General features: G+C 40.4%; 1 protein-coding gene across 1 annotated transcript in view; it reads right to left on the bottom strand.

The window, feature by feature from the left end:
* tnr (tenascin R (restrictin, janusin)) overlaps window positions 1-17,357 on the bottom strand; it is a 62,166-nt gene that overhangs the window by 42,844 nt on the left and 1,965 nt on the right. The window contains exons 3-10 of the mRNA XM_070918478.1: window positions 17,219-17,319; window positions 16,334-16,496; window positions 15,065-15,541; window positions 9,023-9,142; window positions 8,731-8,874; window positions 7,477-7,592; window positions 2,955-3,105; window positions 262-440 (exon numbers count right to left, since the gene is read on the bottom strand). Coding sequence (XP_070774579.1) covers window positions 262-440; window positions 2,955-3,105; window positions 7,477-7,592; window positions 8,731-8,874; window positions 9,023-9,142; window positions 15,065-15,541; window positions 16,334-16,496; window positions 17,219-17,319 — 1,451 coding nt within the window. The remainder of the gene's footprint in view (window positions 1-261; window positions 441-2,954; window positions 3,106-7,476; window positions 7,593-8,730; window positions 8,875-9,022; window positions 9,143-15,064; window positions 15,542-16,333; window positions 16,497-17,218; window positions 17,320-17,357) is intronic.

Below are 17,357 nucleotides of genomic sequence, written 5' to 3'. Positions count from 1 at the left end.
CAGACACAGAAGGCAGGCAGACTCTGAGATTAGATAATTTAACAAGCATGACAAGTGCACACACACACACGTACACACACTAGTAATACTATACTTGCGAGTACAATGTAATAACCACAAAGACAACCCTCAACCCAAAGATAAATGGTTTAAGTTGTGAGGACTGGCTTTTCTGTCCCCAGATGGCAGGTGAGTCCACATAATGTGTCCGTATGATCAGATCTATGACCCCCCCGCCCCCCCCACCCCACCACCACTCACCTGCAGGGAGTACTGGCTGAGTGTGGGCTGGAGGCGGAAGGTAGTCCGTGGACCCTCTCCTCCCACCAGGCCATAACGCAACACGATCTGATCAATCTTTGCTTTTGGTGATATCCACTCCACAAACGCTACAGTGTCTGACACATCCCGCACGATCAGCTGTGTGGGGCCGTCAATCACTGTGAAACAAAGGAAGAAAGACGCATAATTATAGAATGTCCTGCTGCTATTGTTACAAACAAAGCATAGCCACGAGGGTATGGTTCCTCTGTCAACCTTGCCATCTATTGCCGCACTACTTTTTTGACTTAGTCTAGGTATTTTTATTGCCAATTTAATACCAGATTTTTGGTTAGATACCAAAACATAATTTTTTGAATAACTTGCACCTATTCTTAGAGATAGGATAAGGAGCTCAGACATCCGGAGGGAGCTTGGAGTAGAGCCACTGCTCCCTCACGTCAAAAGGAGCCAGTTGAGGTGATTCGGGCATCTGATCAGGATGCCACCTGTGCGACTTCCTTTAGGAGGTTTTCTGGGCACGTCCAACTGGTAGGAGACCCTGGGGCAGACCCAGAACATTCTGGAGAGATTATATATCTCATCTGTCTTGGGAACGCTTGGGCCTCACTCAGAAGGAGCTGGGAAACATTGCTAGGGAGACCACACATTGCTTAGCCTGCTGCCATCGTGACCAGGCCCCAGATAAGCGGCAGAAAATAGAAGGATGACACAAGAGGGATTCTCTAAACATTTGCTCTGCACGCTCTCATTGTTAGAGCATCATTGCCAATATAAAGGTATTTCAGTCAAGGTAATGGGGTGTTAAAGAATGTGATAATTAGCACTCTATTTCATTAACTTGTTAATTACTTTCCACAAAAGCTATGGTTTGACATCTGTTGCTTGAACAGATGTATGGGAAAATACAGGTGTTTTTTTTTTTTATCTCTAATCAACACTTTTCTTAATGATTTCTGCTGCAGTTAAATGAGGCACAAAACTATAACTTAAATAACATTTATGAACAGTTTATGATGATACATTTGAATAATTATATAAAAATAAGTTTGAAAAAACGTGACAAACCTCATTTAATGTTGAGGAACTGACCAACATAGCACGACACAATGCTTAGTTCAACACCATACCATATATACTCTGCTGTGATGGCATAGTTATTCTCTACCGACAGCCCCAGGGTGAATTTATGTAAATTACACATTTCACATAGTGAGCGACACAGGACCATATTTTCCTTTAAAGTCTGTCTTTAAGCTTTTGAGATCTAAATAAGTCCCAGACTCAAGCTTGATATATTGCAGGTCCACCCCGATCCTTGATGTATTAGAAATTGGCCCCTTGGGTCTCTTCCTAGAAAACATCCTGAGGAAGACAGTTGCTGAGAACCAGTTCCTATCAGCTGTCCTCTCCCTCTGGTTTTCCTCAGACTCCTCATTGCGTTCCCCCCGTCTCCAAGGAAGGATAATCTTTGTTATAAATAATTGAGTAACTTCAAATTTGTCTTTTCCTCTTTCTTTATCCAATTAGGTGTCTTGCAGTGGGCCACCCTGAAAAATTTATGAGTGCCATGAATTATGAATCAATATTTAATTACAACCCATGAAATGAACAAAGACTTGACAGGAAATTGATGGTGTTTTGACTGCAGATATCAGAGTTTGAATTGTTATAGACGAGGTTTGAATTGGATCTATTACAGCTGTCCAAGTAGTGTCAGCTGGGTGAGAAGTGGGGGTAATACCTCAGTGAGGTTTACATCAGGGACATAAATGTTGGCAGACCAACAAATATGTCAAGGTGACACTCACTGCTTATGCCAGGGTATTTAGCTGTGTATGTGTGTGGCAGGTCTTGAAAGGGCAGGGAATAATATGCTATACGCATTAGGAACTGAAATTATTTATTGACTGATTGACAGAAAATTAATTGCTGACAGTTATAATCATCGCTTAATCATTTAAGCCTTTTATCAAACAAAAATTCCAAACATTTGCTTCTTCCAGTTTCTCAAATATGAGGACTTGCTGTTTTTCTCTGTTGTGTAATCATTGTAAATTGAACATCTTTGGGTTTTGGACAGTTTGTGGGACAAAACAAGCAACTTTAAGATGTCACCTTGGGTTTAATTGACAGATTAATCTAATAAACATAATTCTTAGTTGCAGTGCTACTCACATTTATTATAAATATGAAATCACTGTTTTGTTTTGTTTTTTGGATCGTGACTGGATTTGGTGAAATGTGTCAAATCCTGATTGGTGCACTGAAGTATATGACATCCTCTTTCTCCAACTTAACACTTTAAACCAGTGAGAAGAAAACAGATAGACAGATACACAAATACAGAAATCTGTCATAATCAATACAGCTGATTGAGGAAATAGATTTTCGGGGACATTAACGTTATATTTTGGCAATACCCTAACAGTAATATATAGGACATTTTAGTTCTGTCTCTGCACACAGGTATGTGTTTTATCCATGTGTTGTAATGGACTTGGGAAAAAAAAAGGTTTAAATGAAAATAGGTATACTAATTCAAGAACTTCCTGTAATCTGACTGCAATTGGACAGAGAGGTGAATGTATTTTCATTTTATCAATTTATATGACTGATGACATCATATCCCAATATCAAGGTTTGTCTTTACAGTTTCCATTAATACATACATGTTGTGACAGTAGCAGTGACTGGCTGGCTTCGACCCTGGTCTCTGAGTGCCACCAGGTTAACAGTATACTCCTCCCCTGGTCTCAAACCAGTCTGCACAAAGGAAGTGATGGTGCTGGGCAGCTGTGCAGTCATCCCTCCATCATTGTCCTGGGAAAAAAAACAGAGATAGAAGTGATAAGAAGAAAAGAGACTGGAGCTCATGTCTGTTGCACATTGTTTGCATATTTTGAAATGTCAGCTTCTGTGTGGCTTAAACTACTTCTCTCTGTGGTGATAAGGGATCTGGCAGATAATAGACTCTCATCCCCAGTAAGACATAAACAGCGACTGCATTTAAATAAATGCAGTAGACTTTCTGAACTGTATTCAGCCTTTTTGAATTATTTGGAAACTTTTGGATGGTTTAGCACATTAAATTCCCCAATTGTGTTGCTTGACAAAAATGGATATGTATGCTAAGGTGATATTTCTCAAGCCATATTCTGCAGAGGCAGCACCCTGTACATTTCCAAAGGCCTGTCACTCATCCATATGGAGCCCCTGTTATTCCCAGCTGTTCTCAGAGAGCCAGTGTTGCACATGCACTTCCTGTCGACAGACAGATGTTACACCTACTGCTGCTCCAAGATCCCCAAAAGCCTGCGCTATGAAGGCTTGTATTAAAACAGAACATATAACAGCTTGCTACTTCCCTAAATCAAAACTGTAATTAGAGACGTAATCCATTTAATCACCTCAACTAAATTACCAGGGTGGGCAGTAACACACAATGGTAATGTTCCAATAACAATTGGTGTTCAATCTCAATAATAACACAGTTAAATGAAGGCAATGCTAAATTATACAAAATGAATCACCATAACAGTATATCCCACTCCCATCTCCTGTGTCAGTTTGCTCATAATTAGTCATAATTCTCTCTGCCGACAAGGTCGCTTAGATGAGAAATGACAAAAGCTATTTTTTTTGGTCCTAGTGGAGGTATTTTTATCACTTTCATTTTATTGAGCCAAAGGGTGACAAGAATCAAGTACTGTTTGATTGCCCATTCATGCTTCTTGGTTATTTATTAGGGTAATTTAGTTCTTCAGGTAAGACGCTGTGTCGTTTTCTATCCAAAAAAAGTGGCGCGAGGTGGTTCTAAAAATCTTATTATTATTCATAGAAAGAAATACAATGATATTAGATGTGAAATATATTGCAGCAATGATTAATATCTTAATAACTTTAATGCAAAAATGCAAATGCATGAGATTACTTTGTCTGTTTGTATTATTAAAAATAATAATTGTAAAACCTAGATATTGTTGAGAAAGAAAGCCCAAATATTTCTATCCTGTGCCAAGCAACCACACGCAGACACCAAATTACACACAGCTGACATATATGGGATACAAATGTACCCATTCTTTGCATACATTATTATAAGGACACTGCCAAAACAGAGAATGGGGAAAAAAGGCCAGGATACTAGTGAGATGCTAACGGCTGTAATAATTAAGAAAAAAATAAAAAAATATAATCATTGTCGGCGAGTATTTGTTAAACTGGATTTTCTTTATGCAATGCCTCCCCCTTGCCATCTTCACAAATCATTTAAATAGACAATACTGGGATCCCCAATCGTGACACTCAACAGATTTCATACGGATTCATTTCATTCTCCAGTACAAAGTAGTCCCAATGAAAACTGTTGACAGTGGATTATCAGGAACAGGGAAAATCACAGTGTTGTTGAATATTTCAATATGTTGTTGTCATTTTTCATTGCTTGAACACCAAAAATGAAACGCCTTTGTACAGGGGTGGCAGCAGACATGTCAGGCCCTCATTACACCTGGCATTAACATGCGTCTTGGGTGATCCGATCACAAGTGACCAGCTTTAAGTACATCGGTTCACACCTGGCACTCTCCAGCGACCTCTTGTGATCAGATCTCAATTATATGCAAACAAACACATACATCAAAGACCAAATGCATTGTTGTTTTTAACCAGCGGGAGGCAACAACGCACCTCATGTGCCAAGTCTGACGGAAATTAAAAGCTGTGGCTTGTTCTTGTTCGTTTCGCACTTCAATGCACCCACCCCCTACTGGACACTTCATCTGGACACTTTACTTTACTTTATTCTGGTCACTGCACTGTTTGTTATTTATCTTATTTTAATTTTTATTCTTATTTTACCTTTTATATTCTACTTATTTGTTATCGAAACAATAGCACCTTCAGACCACGGCAAATTCCTTGTAATGTATGTTACTTGGCAATAAACAGTTTCTGATTCTGATTCTGATAATATGGCGCCACTGGCATGCAAATTAGTATGTACTTCTGCTTACGCTGAGGACGTTAGTCGATGCATCTTGGGTGCATTCACACCTGTACTTAGAGCTGACAACTTGTGATTGGATCACCCACGACGCATGTTAATGCCAGGTGTAAACAGGACCTCAGAGGCGGATATCTCAAAACCAGGGCAAACATGTTTTTTAGGTACACCAATGAATCAATGATTTTTGAACATATATATATATATATATATATATATATATATATATATATATATATGTGTTGATTTCTTCAACAAGATGCAGCTTCAGAAGCTCAAATGAGCAAGAAACATTGATTTTTTTTTTTGTTCATGGAATCTGCCTGGCGCCATCTCTTCTTCCCAGGAGTGAAGGATGAATCAGTGCAATTTGAACAGTGTTATAGCCACAGGCATTATTTAACATCATTTCAAGTTCATGTAGGCATTCTATGAACAAATGTGAAGAGAATACTGCAGATTTGCACAGCCTCATCATGTGTCCTGACCTCTGAGCTTTGACCATTTGATGAGTATTCAACATGAATCACAAAGCGAAGATACTTCAGGGAAACACTAATCGTCACGCGTGGTCATGAGTGTGTTTCTGTGTGTGTGAATTTCATTTCAAAAGAAAGCTACAGCTGCTTGTCCAGCAGTCAAACAAAATGTATTTTTTAAGAGGGAGCTTAAAGGAAACTGAAACAGTTTTCTTTTTGAAAAAGTCACATAAATGATATTAATCAATACTGAGATTATTTTTATGGCAGTATATGACTTTAATACTACTGGAACTAATAAAAAATGACTAATATAATACTAGTACAGTTCTGCTGGCAGCAGGATTGATTGACTGATTTCTTTACAGCTTTATCGATTTACTACGATAAGCCCAAAATATAACGTATCAGATGGTGTGTTAGGTATGTGCTACAACAACACTGGCAGTCTGGTATTTTATTGGAATGTCAGATATATACTGCAGCTGTTTCTAACAGTGTTAACGTCAGGTCTCGTAGCTCACCTCTCCCTCTGTTTCCTTTTTACAGAGTAGTGAGTTCTGTGTTTGTTCGCAGAGGCCGAGGCTTTCATGCCTACTTCCATTACGAGATTGTCAAAATTCACAATCCCCGTTGCTGGATTAAATCCACAGGGGGCGGGACTGCCAACTCATAATATGATTTCCCCTGTGGCTGGAGCGAGGGAGGGAAAGCGAGGGAAGATAGAGGGAAGAACATATACAGAAAGGGATGGAGAGGAAGAGAGAGGTGAAGGAGAAAGAGAGGGGTGGAAGGTACCTTCAGGGATAGAGAGGAAAGTGTGATCTCAACCAAGAGGTGGTGGATGCAAAGTAAAAACAAGATTAGGAGGAAAGGGAGGGGGGGGTGGAAAGTGCTAGAAGAAGAGAGACAGCGGTGAGACATGGAAGATTGGATAGAAAGAGAGAAAAGGGAGGGCTAAAAGCAATAAAATGAAATTAGGAAGCCCATTGCTTTTTCCATTTAGAAACGTTCTATCCTTAAAACGGCTTGAAATAAATACAAAGCATTTTAACATCAGATTTGAGGCTTGGACTCTGGACGGGCCAAAGGATATCTCCCCCTGAGAACACGGAGAGGAGAAAGGAGAAAACCAATTACTGTGAGAGGGCACGAGATTAGAGTGCCGAGAGTACCTGAGTTTACAGCGGGAATTAGAAAGAGAAAGGTTTTTGCTTTCTGGCTTTGAACCTGGTGCTGCTATGGTTTTTACGAAGGGTTATTCCGGAAAAGGGTTTAATGGCTCATCCACCTAATAGCCAATAAGCTCAAGACAATCCGCTTGTCTAATTTGGTATGGGCTTCAAGATGAGCAAACCAGCCAGAAAACCTAAATCCATCAACTTATTTTCCTTCCTGTTTCTGCACAGAAATTCAAAGTCATTTAGAGATTGGCATTGGTGAGATTTGAATGTAATTCTTTTCAATCAAGAATATTTAGTTCAGTCAACAAGCAAAATGAAAAGACAATACTGTGGTGTGTGTGGGAGATAAGGCAAGTCTGTTTGTCTGCTTGCTGATGATTCATTAAAAGTGTAAAAAGTCAGTCTTTTCTCCTTCTATTCTTCTCACACACAAGGACAGCGCACTTGTCTTCCAGCATGCTGTAGTGCAGTCTTACATTGGGACTGACAGCGAACACATACACTTCACACAGCTTTATTCTACCTTTGGGATGAAGCTGATCTCCCACCCATCGAAGGAATAGTAGAACGGCTGCCACTGGACCTCCACTGACGTCTCTGTGATGGATTTAAAGACTAAACCATCCGGATTGGAGAGATCTGGAGAGGTAGCCAGAGACATATTATTGTTCTTCAGTGACCCACACAGCCCATAAATCACGACCCAATGCTGAACCTTTCTCGTTTACATTTTTTTTTCTGTTGTGTTGTCTCTGTCTAAATTCATTTTCTTTGTTTCGATCATGAGGGATGCTACACTAAAGCTATAGATTGTACATGATTTTTTAGCATTGCTATTGATCAAAAGATGTCATTTTTGTTCAAAAAGAATTCAAACATGCACACCTGCTTCATAAGACACGTTAAAAAGACATTTTTAAAATTGGATATGCAATGATTTCGATAGTACTGATGATAGTAATCTATAAAACCCTTGCATGATTAGTTCCTGGGTTTAAAACAGATAATGTAGCCCATACTTGATTTAGCAAAATGCTAAAATTACTTTTCTTCAGAGGCAGCTGTGTCCTCATAAATCTTTCCAGATAATCAAATACTACATTTCATAATTACATTTAGCAAAGACAACCCAACAAATCATATCATCACTGAAAAATGGTTGCATCAAGCTTAATTGCCCTAAATTGACTTTATTACTCTGAATTCAGCAATCACTGAAATTAAATTCACTTATCTGTGAAATGGATAATTTTACCAGCCAAGACTGAACTAATGGCAACACACTGTATGTAGCCAGCTGATGTAGAGAGCCATTAAAAACAGGCCATTACTTGTTAAGGGGTTCAGTGACTTTGCATACTTCGGTGAGTATGGAAGCAACTAGTATGTATTTCTGTCAGGTCCAACAACCTGGCAGTGACACCGGCCACGAGGTACACATTCAGAAGTTGTTCAGATTTGCGTGTGTGTATTGAAGTGTGAGTGACATCAAGCAGGTGTTACAGGTAGGAATCACAAACAGTTGGCACAGAAGAGCAGATGGTATTCTCACTCTATTGACACTTAGAAACATCTTGGGCAGGATTTAACAAAAAAAAGTGAGAGACAGGGTGTGTGTGCATCCGCGTGAATGGCTGAGTCCATGTGAGAACCAATGTGCAGCACTGTATGAGACAGAGAACATTTTATTCTGTTGCTCAGGGACAAAACACGGCCTCAGTGGAGTATCCTCCACATGAGAACATTTTGTCAAAACAACCCAGAGGACTGCACTTACAGGTCGAAACAGCAATGCTGGCAGGGACGCTGATACTGTTGTTAATGACAGCAAACACGTTGATGTTGTACTCTATGCCTGCCTCCAGGCCTGAAATAGTGCAGGTGGTGATATTGCCTGGAATCCTTATCTCTAGTTGCACACCTGATAGAGAGACAGGTAAAAAGATACACGGATACATGGATGCACTTTATTTTTTTTAAAGAAGCGGTATATTCTATCAAGACATTTTCAATCAACGGAAACTTATATTACAGCCTTCCTTGCTTGGCCAACATAGCTCTGTACTTACCTCCAGCACTGCTTGGTGTGTAGGTCACCAAGAAATCTGTCAGCACAACTGACCCCTCCCACTCCAGCTCAATAGTGCGATCAGTCACGCCCCGTATCTTCAGGTTCATGGCTGGTGCCACTGTTGAGACAAAAAACCCCCACAAATTATGTATTAACGACTATTTTTATTTTGTGCCAGCATTTTTTGGTCTTATAATGCTAATTATAAAATGTAACCACATAAGACACAATTTAACTGTGGTGTTTACTTATGCAATGGTAACTCGTTCCAATCCAATGGAACAAATATTATGAATCACACTGAGTTGTAGCTGTATGGCTCTATCCTTCAAAGGTAACCACCCGAGCTGTTGGAATTGCTGGTTGCCAATGTGTGCTCTTGGGTTCAAATTCAACACAACTCTGACTAACTTGTTCTGAGAAAACGGTAGTTTTTTTCCAGACCTTCAAACCACAAACAGATTCACAAACAAACAACAAGTAAGAGAATTGGCCAGCAGTCTCAAACTTGCTTTCTCCACATGTTATAAGTTGACTAGATAAGAGGCCTTGAACTTCAACTCTCTGGAGTCTCCGTGTTGAGTATGTAGTAAACCATTTCAACGATGATGGACACAGACCCACAGCCGACAGCTTCTTAAGTAACAGAATGTGGTGGATGGTATTAAAATCAAATGCTTATAAGTAAATCAATTCAAATCATTCCATATTATTTCCCTGTCTGTTACAGTAGGCATGTATCTGTTGAATATGATTTTCTGAAACCTGATTGAAATGTATAAACTACATTTAACTACTGATTAAGTTGCTTGTGAACTACTTTTTCCAGCAAATAGGTCTATAATTACCAGGATCTGTCCTGTTAGACTTTATATATAAATATAGGAATAACTTGTTTCATGTCCTTTGGCACAATAACCTAATAGGCGTGTTTCCCCTTTGATTCACTGCTGATGCACTGATAGTGCCATCCAGTGTCGATGAAGGTCGAGTAAATGCTAAAATTACCATAACCAATGTGCTTACCACTATTGGCAATGCACACAACATCGCTATATTTGCTATTATCTCTCCTAGCAAAAACTGTCTCTGCATCCGTAATCTTTAAAACAAGACAATAGGCTGGACTGCAGTGTGTATGTGCATTCCTGCCAGTAAAAGAAGCCAGTGTTTGTGGCAACAAGAGGCTGAGTGTTAACATGAGAGGGAGAAGCACTGTCATTCATTCGGGCTGGAGTGGAGATCGTCAAGCCATAAGCCTGGGAGGTGGTGTTGAATGTAAATGTGGAGGCATAAACAAGAGTATTTACAGCACCCACTGCCAAAAACAATAGGGGGGAGGAGGGGAGACAGGTGAAGGACATAAAGGAGGAGAAGACAAGACAGAAGGTACAAACAGTTTGAGTTGCAGAAACGATGAGACGGATTCACAGACAGACAGAACAGAAAAAGACTAAACAAGATGTGCTTCGGGAGAGAAAATGACTAACAGAAAGGAAGAGTTCAATCAGAGAGTATAAGAATGAAAACAGAAAAGGAGAGACGGAGGAATAAAGGAGCAGTGAGTGTGATAAACAGCCTCTCAACCCCTCATCATCTCTACATCCAGCGATACAGGACTCTACAGCACAGCCCTGAGTCCTCCTTGGGGAGCCTTCGGACACTCTCATAGCCAATTCAGCTCCCTCCTCACACATTCGACAGATGGCCACGTGCTGTACAGTAGTTTGCTCATTTTGGTGAACAGTGAGCCTGCACTGGGGACTGGAAACTCCTGCAGCATTCACTAAGCTAGATTTATTTCATCAATTAGACTCAGCTTCGTCACGTACATGAAGGAAACAACAAATCAAACAAAGGAGCAATAATCCATGGGATAGAAGAAGAATGATTGAATGAGGTCACGCAGGAGGCTGAACAGACGAGCTGCTTTAAAGTTAAGACATAAACTTCCATAGAAAGTGAAGGGCAAACTCTCAAGGGAGCACTTAAGAAAAGGCTCCTCTGAAAAGTTTGTCAACAATGTTAGAGCCAAAATCTGCAACTTTTTACTATATATACGGCAAAGATAGAGAAGCATTGAGTATTTCACCTTGTTGTTGCTAACTGAAAGCTCATCAATAACCAGTTAATTTGAATACAGACATTTACTCTATTGAAACTGTCGCCCAGGACTCGTTCAACCTGACATCCTACCAGCATTTCTCAATTGCAGAGTATCGAGAGTCTCTGATCTTTGTGAGTGTTCAGCAGTAGCTTTCAGTTCCTAACTTGATCTCCATGTTTTCCTTTCTTATTCTAATCTTCACTTTCAGCACGTTTTGTTCTTGGGCTTAGGATGGCAAACAGTTTTAAAAAGGTCACGTCTCTACACATGTAGAAAATTAAAAAAAGACCCACCAGACATGTGAAATTAAATCTGAAGAGACCTTCTCATCTGTATACATGCTGCCTAACGTTATCTCACAACTAATTGTGTTAAAATGCTCATCTGCATAAATGGGATGTTACAAACACACACATTGTAAATCACTTGCAAACTAATTCAAATGCTGTTTTTGTGGAAAATTGTGAAACCATTTCTCAGGAATGTAGCTTTCTCAAGGTTTGTTTCAAAAGGGCAACTTGCTGAAGGTTATTTGAGAATCTCGCCTGGAGTCTTTAAGTCTCATTAGGTCTAATCAGTATGCTATCATAGGAAGATACAGCAGTATCTACTGAACTAAAACCTTAGAGGTGAAACTCAAGCTGACAACGGAGGTCAGTGCGTCATCAGAGGAGCAACTTACCTGCAGGCTACTTTATTTAATGGCATTTCTGTTAATTTGCTTAAGTGACTAAACTGCAACTTTTAGTGAGAAGTATGATATTTTAGGTCAAAGATTCAATCTGCCGTTGAACTAAAACCTCCTGACCACTGTGCTCTGACATTGTTTTCCTTGCTCTGATCAATTATAAAGAGTCCTCCTCTGTTGCATTTTGTATTTTGTTTGGATTTACACAACCTAGTTACAAACCAACCATGGGCCTGTCTCTGCAAAGCCTAACATTGGTCATCCTGGACAGGTATCACAAAACATTCACAACATTTACAGTTTTAGTGTGTGTTTGCAATGCGTCTTAGAGATAGCTCTGCTGTAAAAAATGTAAGTAAAGATAATTCATTCATTTCCTCATTTATTAAGCCCATAAACATCTGTGTGGCGTAGCCTATATGGAAAATGCAACGCAATCTTCAAGTTGTTGCCACCGGTGTTTTCTGAAGTACTCCGTCTAATGAGGATGTCCCCTGTCTGTGCAATCAATACAAATCTTAATGTGTTTTATCACCAATTACGGCAGGACACAACCTCTCAGCTGAGCACGCAGACACACACATATATATATTTGTACATGTACAGCATGTGGGGGAGGGACTGATATGTTTCTCTATCATCATGCTTGTATCATTTTGAAGCAGAGGCTAGTAGTCGCAAAATATACATGCATAGAAAATCGCAACTTTTTAATCAAAACTCTTTTATTAGAATCAAAAATTAATATAATAAAGTAGCCGGCTGGACTTAAATGAGTAGTCGGCTGTTTGGCCGGCAGCCGGCGCTTATGGAAAGCTCTGCGCAACACCTGTTATAACTATTACGTTTTATCAGTGGTGAAAAGTAAATTAAGTTGAAGTTATGCTAAAAAAAAAAGGCCTGTGGGGTTTCCTATGCTGAAATGCAAATTTGGTTTCTAATCCTACACTCTGCTAAAGTATCCAAAAGAGGGGAGCACACTAGACGTTTGCTAAAAGATCAGACCCACATTCATGTCTCTTTTGGTTGGGAAAAAGGCCGCTCTAAAATACATACTGTCAAAGGGAAAAAGCGAATCAATCTCTATTCAGCAGAGGAAAATGGTTCTGGATATTGAAGGACTTTTGTTACAAGTTACAACACATTCAGTCACAGCCATGATAACAGTATGTGTCCTCAAGCTGCTGAGGCGGACTATGAATGACGCACATAAATACTGTGTGTCCTTTGCCTGTATGGCTGTCATCTTAAGTTTAGGTTTGTGCTTGTCTGTGTGACGAGGTGGACTGTCACATGTCTGTCAAAGGCCTTTTTTTCTGCCTGATAATATAACTAATAGGAACAAAGATACCTTATACGGTATGCTTCTAAATAGCTACTACTGACTGACCTGCTGTGATTAAAAAAGCCACGCTGTTCAGTCAAACTTCATTGATGCATACAGCAGAACAGGACAATAAAATAAGGTAATAAAAAAGTGCAGCACTGAGATCCACAACTATGCGAGAAATGTAAATGTCAGTTGTCACCACTGCCGCACTCAGAGGATGTCAACAACATGAAAATGTCACCGCTACTTTTCCCACTGCAACATCAGGACTCATCAAAATGATCGTGGAATTCCTCTGTCAAGATTAAACGCCACTCTTCAGCACAAGTTCATCTCTGCTTTGTGAGTGTGTATGTATATTTTCATGTATAGATATACTGTATCCTACTCCCCGCCTGAAACAGCCCATTTAAATTCAACAGCCTCCATTATTTCTCATAGTGGGAAGAATATAGGCCACCGTAATTGAAGCAAAAATACATCCCGCTTTCTTCAGCTTTTGATAACATGAAGCACTTAAGCCTGTCACCCTACAGGTCTCTGGTAATTGAACTGCTTCGTTTTGTATTCAGCAAACTATCCCCTACAAGCTTTGGCTATTTTAGCCACTAATTGCAAAGAAATAAGCAATTCGGACTCCCTCACTTGGTATAGATATTAAATGGGAGGGCAACAAGGAGGAATAAGCCTTAGTAATATGATTTGCCATGCCTGTCTTTCTATCGCTCGCTCTTCAGTCTGTCCTCATCCGTCACTTTGTTGACAGCTGCCTCAAATGGCAGAGCAGGATCTGATATTTTGGAGTGGAGAGCTGGGTTTGAACAAAGGCAAGCGCGGCTCGGAAACTGTCTCAGCTGCTGCTAATGTGACAGTTCCCTCCCCGGGTGAGTATGACTTTTTGACAAATGAAGGCTGTTACACCTTCTGCTGTCCGGCAAGTCACGCACCCCGCCACGTATATTAGAAATTATGGGGCTGAGAGCTAACTGCTATAACAAAGAGAGAGAAAGCTTTACAAAGCTTTTATGCAACAAATCAGATCGATCTACCTGCTCTGTAGGGCTCATATAGGAAACCATGTGTCGTGGAGAATCATGGGTAAGACAAGCTAAACGCCACACTAGGTGGTTGAATTAATTACTTCCTTTATTCTTGTTAAAGGTGTGCTGATAAATACAATCCCCGCTGTAGCCTTTATCAGTCTGCAAACTCTCAGCATTCCAGGACACATGAATGCCAGTTCCAGTTATATATCATGCAGGAAATGTTTGCATGCATATGTTTTCTTCCTCTAAAATGTGAGCATTTGCTGCTTTTCTCTGTTTTATAAAATTTTTGTGAGTGTTACAGTATCTGAAGCTAGATTTTCTTACTTCAAGAGTAGCTTAAGGGAAAATATGTTTGTTGTTGCTGTTTGTTGGTGTTATTTATCAAGTGACATAAATCATTTTTTTTCTCATTTCTTAAACCAGAGGAAGAGACATCAAGATGCCTTTTTTAAAGATACTCACTGGACTGTAATCTTGAAGCATGCATTCAATTGTTGCACCTAAATCAACCTCAGTGATAGTGCCAGAAATTCATGAACAGAAAATGTGCCCACATTCCAGTAAATAAATCTCGGAAATGGAGACACGTTGCCGCTTTAATTTCAAAAGAAAGCTGCCCCTGTTCAAGAATTCAGACTGAACTTGAGGGTCACAGGGTGTCATTCTGAAATCTGTTTAGGCTGGATTTCTGCTCTGAGTTACTTGATCCTGACCACACTGACAGCAAGTGTTAAGGGAGGACAACTTCCTCGCCCAGAGTTTCTCCTTCGGGGAATTGAACCACAAATGTCAGACGAATTACTTTTTGTACTTGACAACAGTCAAGAGGATCAAATTGACATTAGGGATAAAAAGTAATAGCCTACCAGAATTGCAGTCATCTCCAGCAAAGCCATCCTGGCAGACGCAGAATCCATCCTTGCAGACTCCCTTCTTGCTGCAGTTGTTGGCACAGTAGACCAGCGAGCAGTCCTCCCCCACATACCCTGGCCGGCACTGGCACGTCCCGTTGACGCACAGCCCCTGGTCCGAGCAGTCGTTGAGACACCTTCCAACCATGCAGTCTTCGCCGGTGAATGACTCCTCGCACACACACTCCCCGTCGATACACAACCCTCGGCCTGAGCAGTCTGAAGGGCACCGTGGCTCTGAACAGTTGTCGCCTCCAAAGTCACGGTCACACACGCACTCCCCTTCCACGCACACCCCCTGGCCGGAGCAATCGTCCTGGCAGCGAGGCTCGGAGCAGTTTTTGCCCGTCCAACCTTCCTCGCAGATGCAGCCACACAGGTCAAAGCTGAAGCTGCCGTGGCCACTGCAGCCTGGGACAAAGTCCAATCGACCTGGGAACAAAGGTAAATACATTATATACATCATTATGTGACAAAATGATGCTCGATTCAAAGATGAAAAGATTACAATACAATCAGACCTAAAGGGATAGTTCAGTTTTGGAGTAATATTACCTGCACTTGGTTCTTTTATTTTAATACCAACTTAGAAATGAACACATTCGATACTCTTCATGTTCGCATTAGGACTGAATACCAGGAATTAAGATTTCGGCATGGGAAAACCTCTCCATGAACCGTCCTCCTCATTCAGATTCAGATCGTGACTGCTGGAGATAATCATATTCTCACTGTAGAGATGGAGCGTTTTCAGAAAATATTTGAATGGGGTGATGGTGTCAATAGAGCAGATCCTTTAACCATAATATATCCTATAACTCTATCCATTCTAGTCCCCTCATATTATAATGGCAGCATCTCCTGAATAGTGAACACAATTTTTACCAGTAGCAAAGGTTTCTCCACACCTTTTAGACCGAGACTGTGCAGCAGAAAAAAAGAAATTGCCTTCCAACATCAATATTCTGCTGCTGTCTGTCCCCTCTTCATTCATGGTATAAACAGTCTTTTCTGCCTGTTTTACCTACAGTACCTGTTCTTTTTGCCTCATATGATAATGTTTTTTTCTAGCAGTTCTTTATATCTTTGCTTTCAAAAGCCTTAATGGTTGATACAATGGTTGAATGGAGGCTTTTTGTGCAAATACTGTAGGTAAAATGGCTTATATAAACAACTTCCAGCTTTAGCCATTCACTTTGTTGTCCATTGTTAAACAGCACTCACCCATGGCTGAGCTCTCCCCGCAGCATCCAGATCCACACTGAGCTCTGAGCAGCGAAACTTCTCTCTCCAGCATCTCCACTCTGGTGGCAAGCTGCTGGATTGTGGTTGTTGCCGGACAACCACATGCAGCTTTCGGGATGTTGATGCGGTGAGTGAATGTTACCTGAAGAAGACAACAGTTTGGTTAAGAAGTGCATATTGGTACTTAAGAGCTTGACTTTAGCATATTAAAGCATTTAACTCCACAATTATGGGTGAAACTTTACCCCAAATCTACCTTTTAAGTATCAAACACTCCCCTGTAGCCCTGTAGACTTGGAAAGTGGCAGAAAAAAACTTTACAGTTTTGTCTGTCAGGGAGAACTGAGGCTATAGTCGGTTTTCACACTAAAAAGTATCAAAACGTCTATAGAAACTTCTTAAACCCCCCTCCTGCCGTATTATCTATCTCTCCCCAACAGCAAGAGCAAAAGGTGGGCGCTCTAATGTGTGGAAACCAACGTAGGCACCTAAAACAAGCTCAACAGTGAGAGATTGAGAATTGAGAGGGAAGTGGGGTACTTACTACTACTTAAAATATGACTGTTTGGAACATGCTTAGCATATGGGTGGACGATGGAGGAGTGAACTGTTGTTAGTTTGTCATGTATGTTTTGCAAAACAGACACATTTGGAGAAAAAAAAGATACCTAACCTAATCTAATTATGCTACAGTGGTGGTTTGACAATATCCTTTGGAATCCTTTCCGGTGCCACATGAGACAGTCTGCCTAAATCACTCAAAACAAGTCTCTTCACATCTCACTCTGTGTCATCCTAAAGACTGCATCGCTCTCTATTACTAAGTAAACATAATAAATAATAAATTATTGCGAAAACACCTACCTGGCTGTCAGCATCCAGCGTCTGCTCAATGTATTCTGTTGGTCCAGTTTGATCCATTGGACCCTCCATAGAAGGTCTGGACCCCAACTCGGCACGAGAACCTTTGAATCAAAAAGAGTGGGTCTTAAAAACAACATGT

The sequence above is a fragment of the Enoplosus armatus genome, chromosome 14 (genome assembly GCF_043641665.1).
Source record: "Enoplosus armatus isolate fEnoArm2 chromosome 14, fEnoArm2.hap1, whole genome shotgun sequence".
Classification (NCBI taxonomy): Eukaryota; Metazoa; Chordata; class Actinopteri; order Centrarchiformes; family Enoplosidae; genus Enoplosus; species Enoplosus armatus.
The sequence above is the reverse complement of the archived record's forward strand: the minus strand, read 5'-3'. Positions and strand labels throughout refer to the sequence as shown.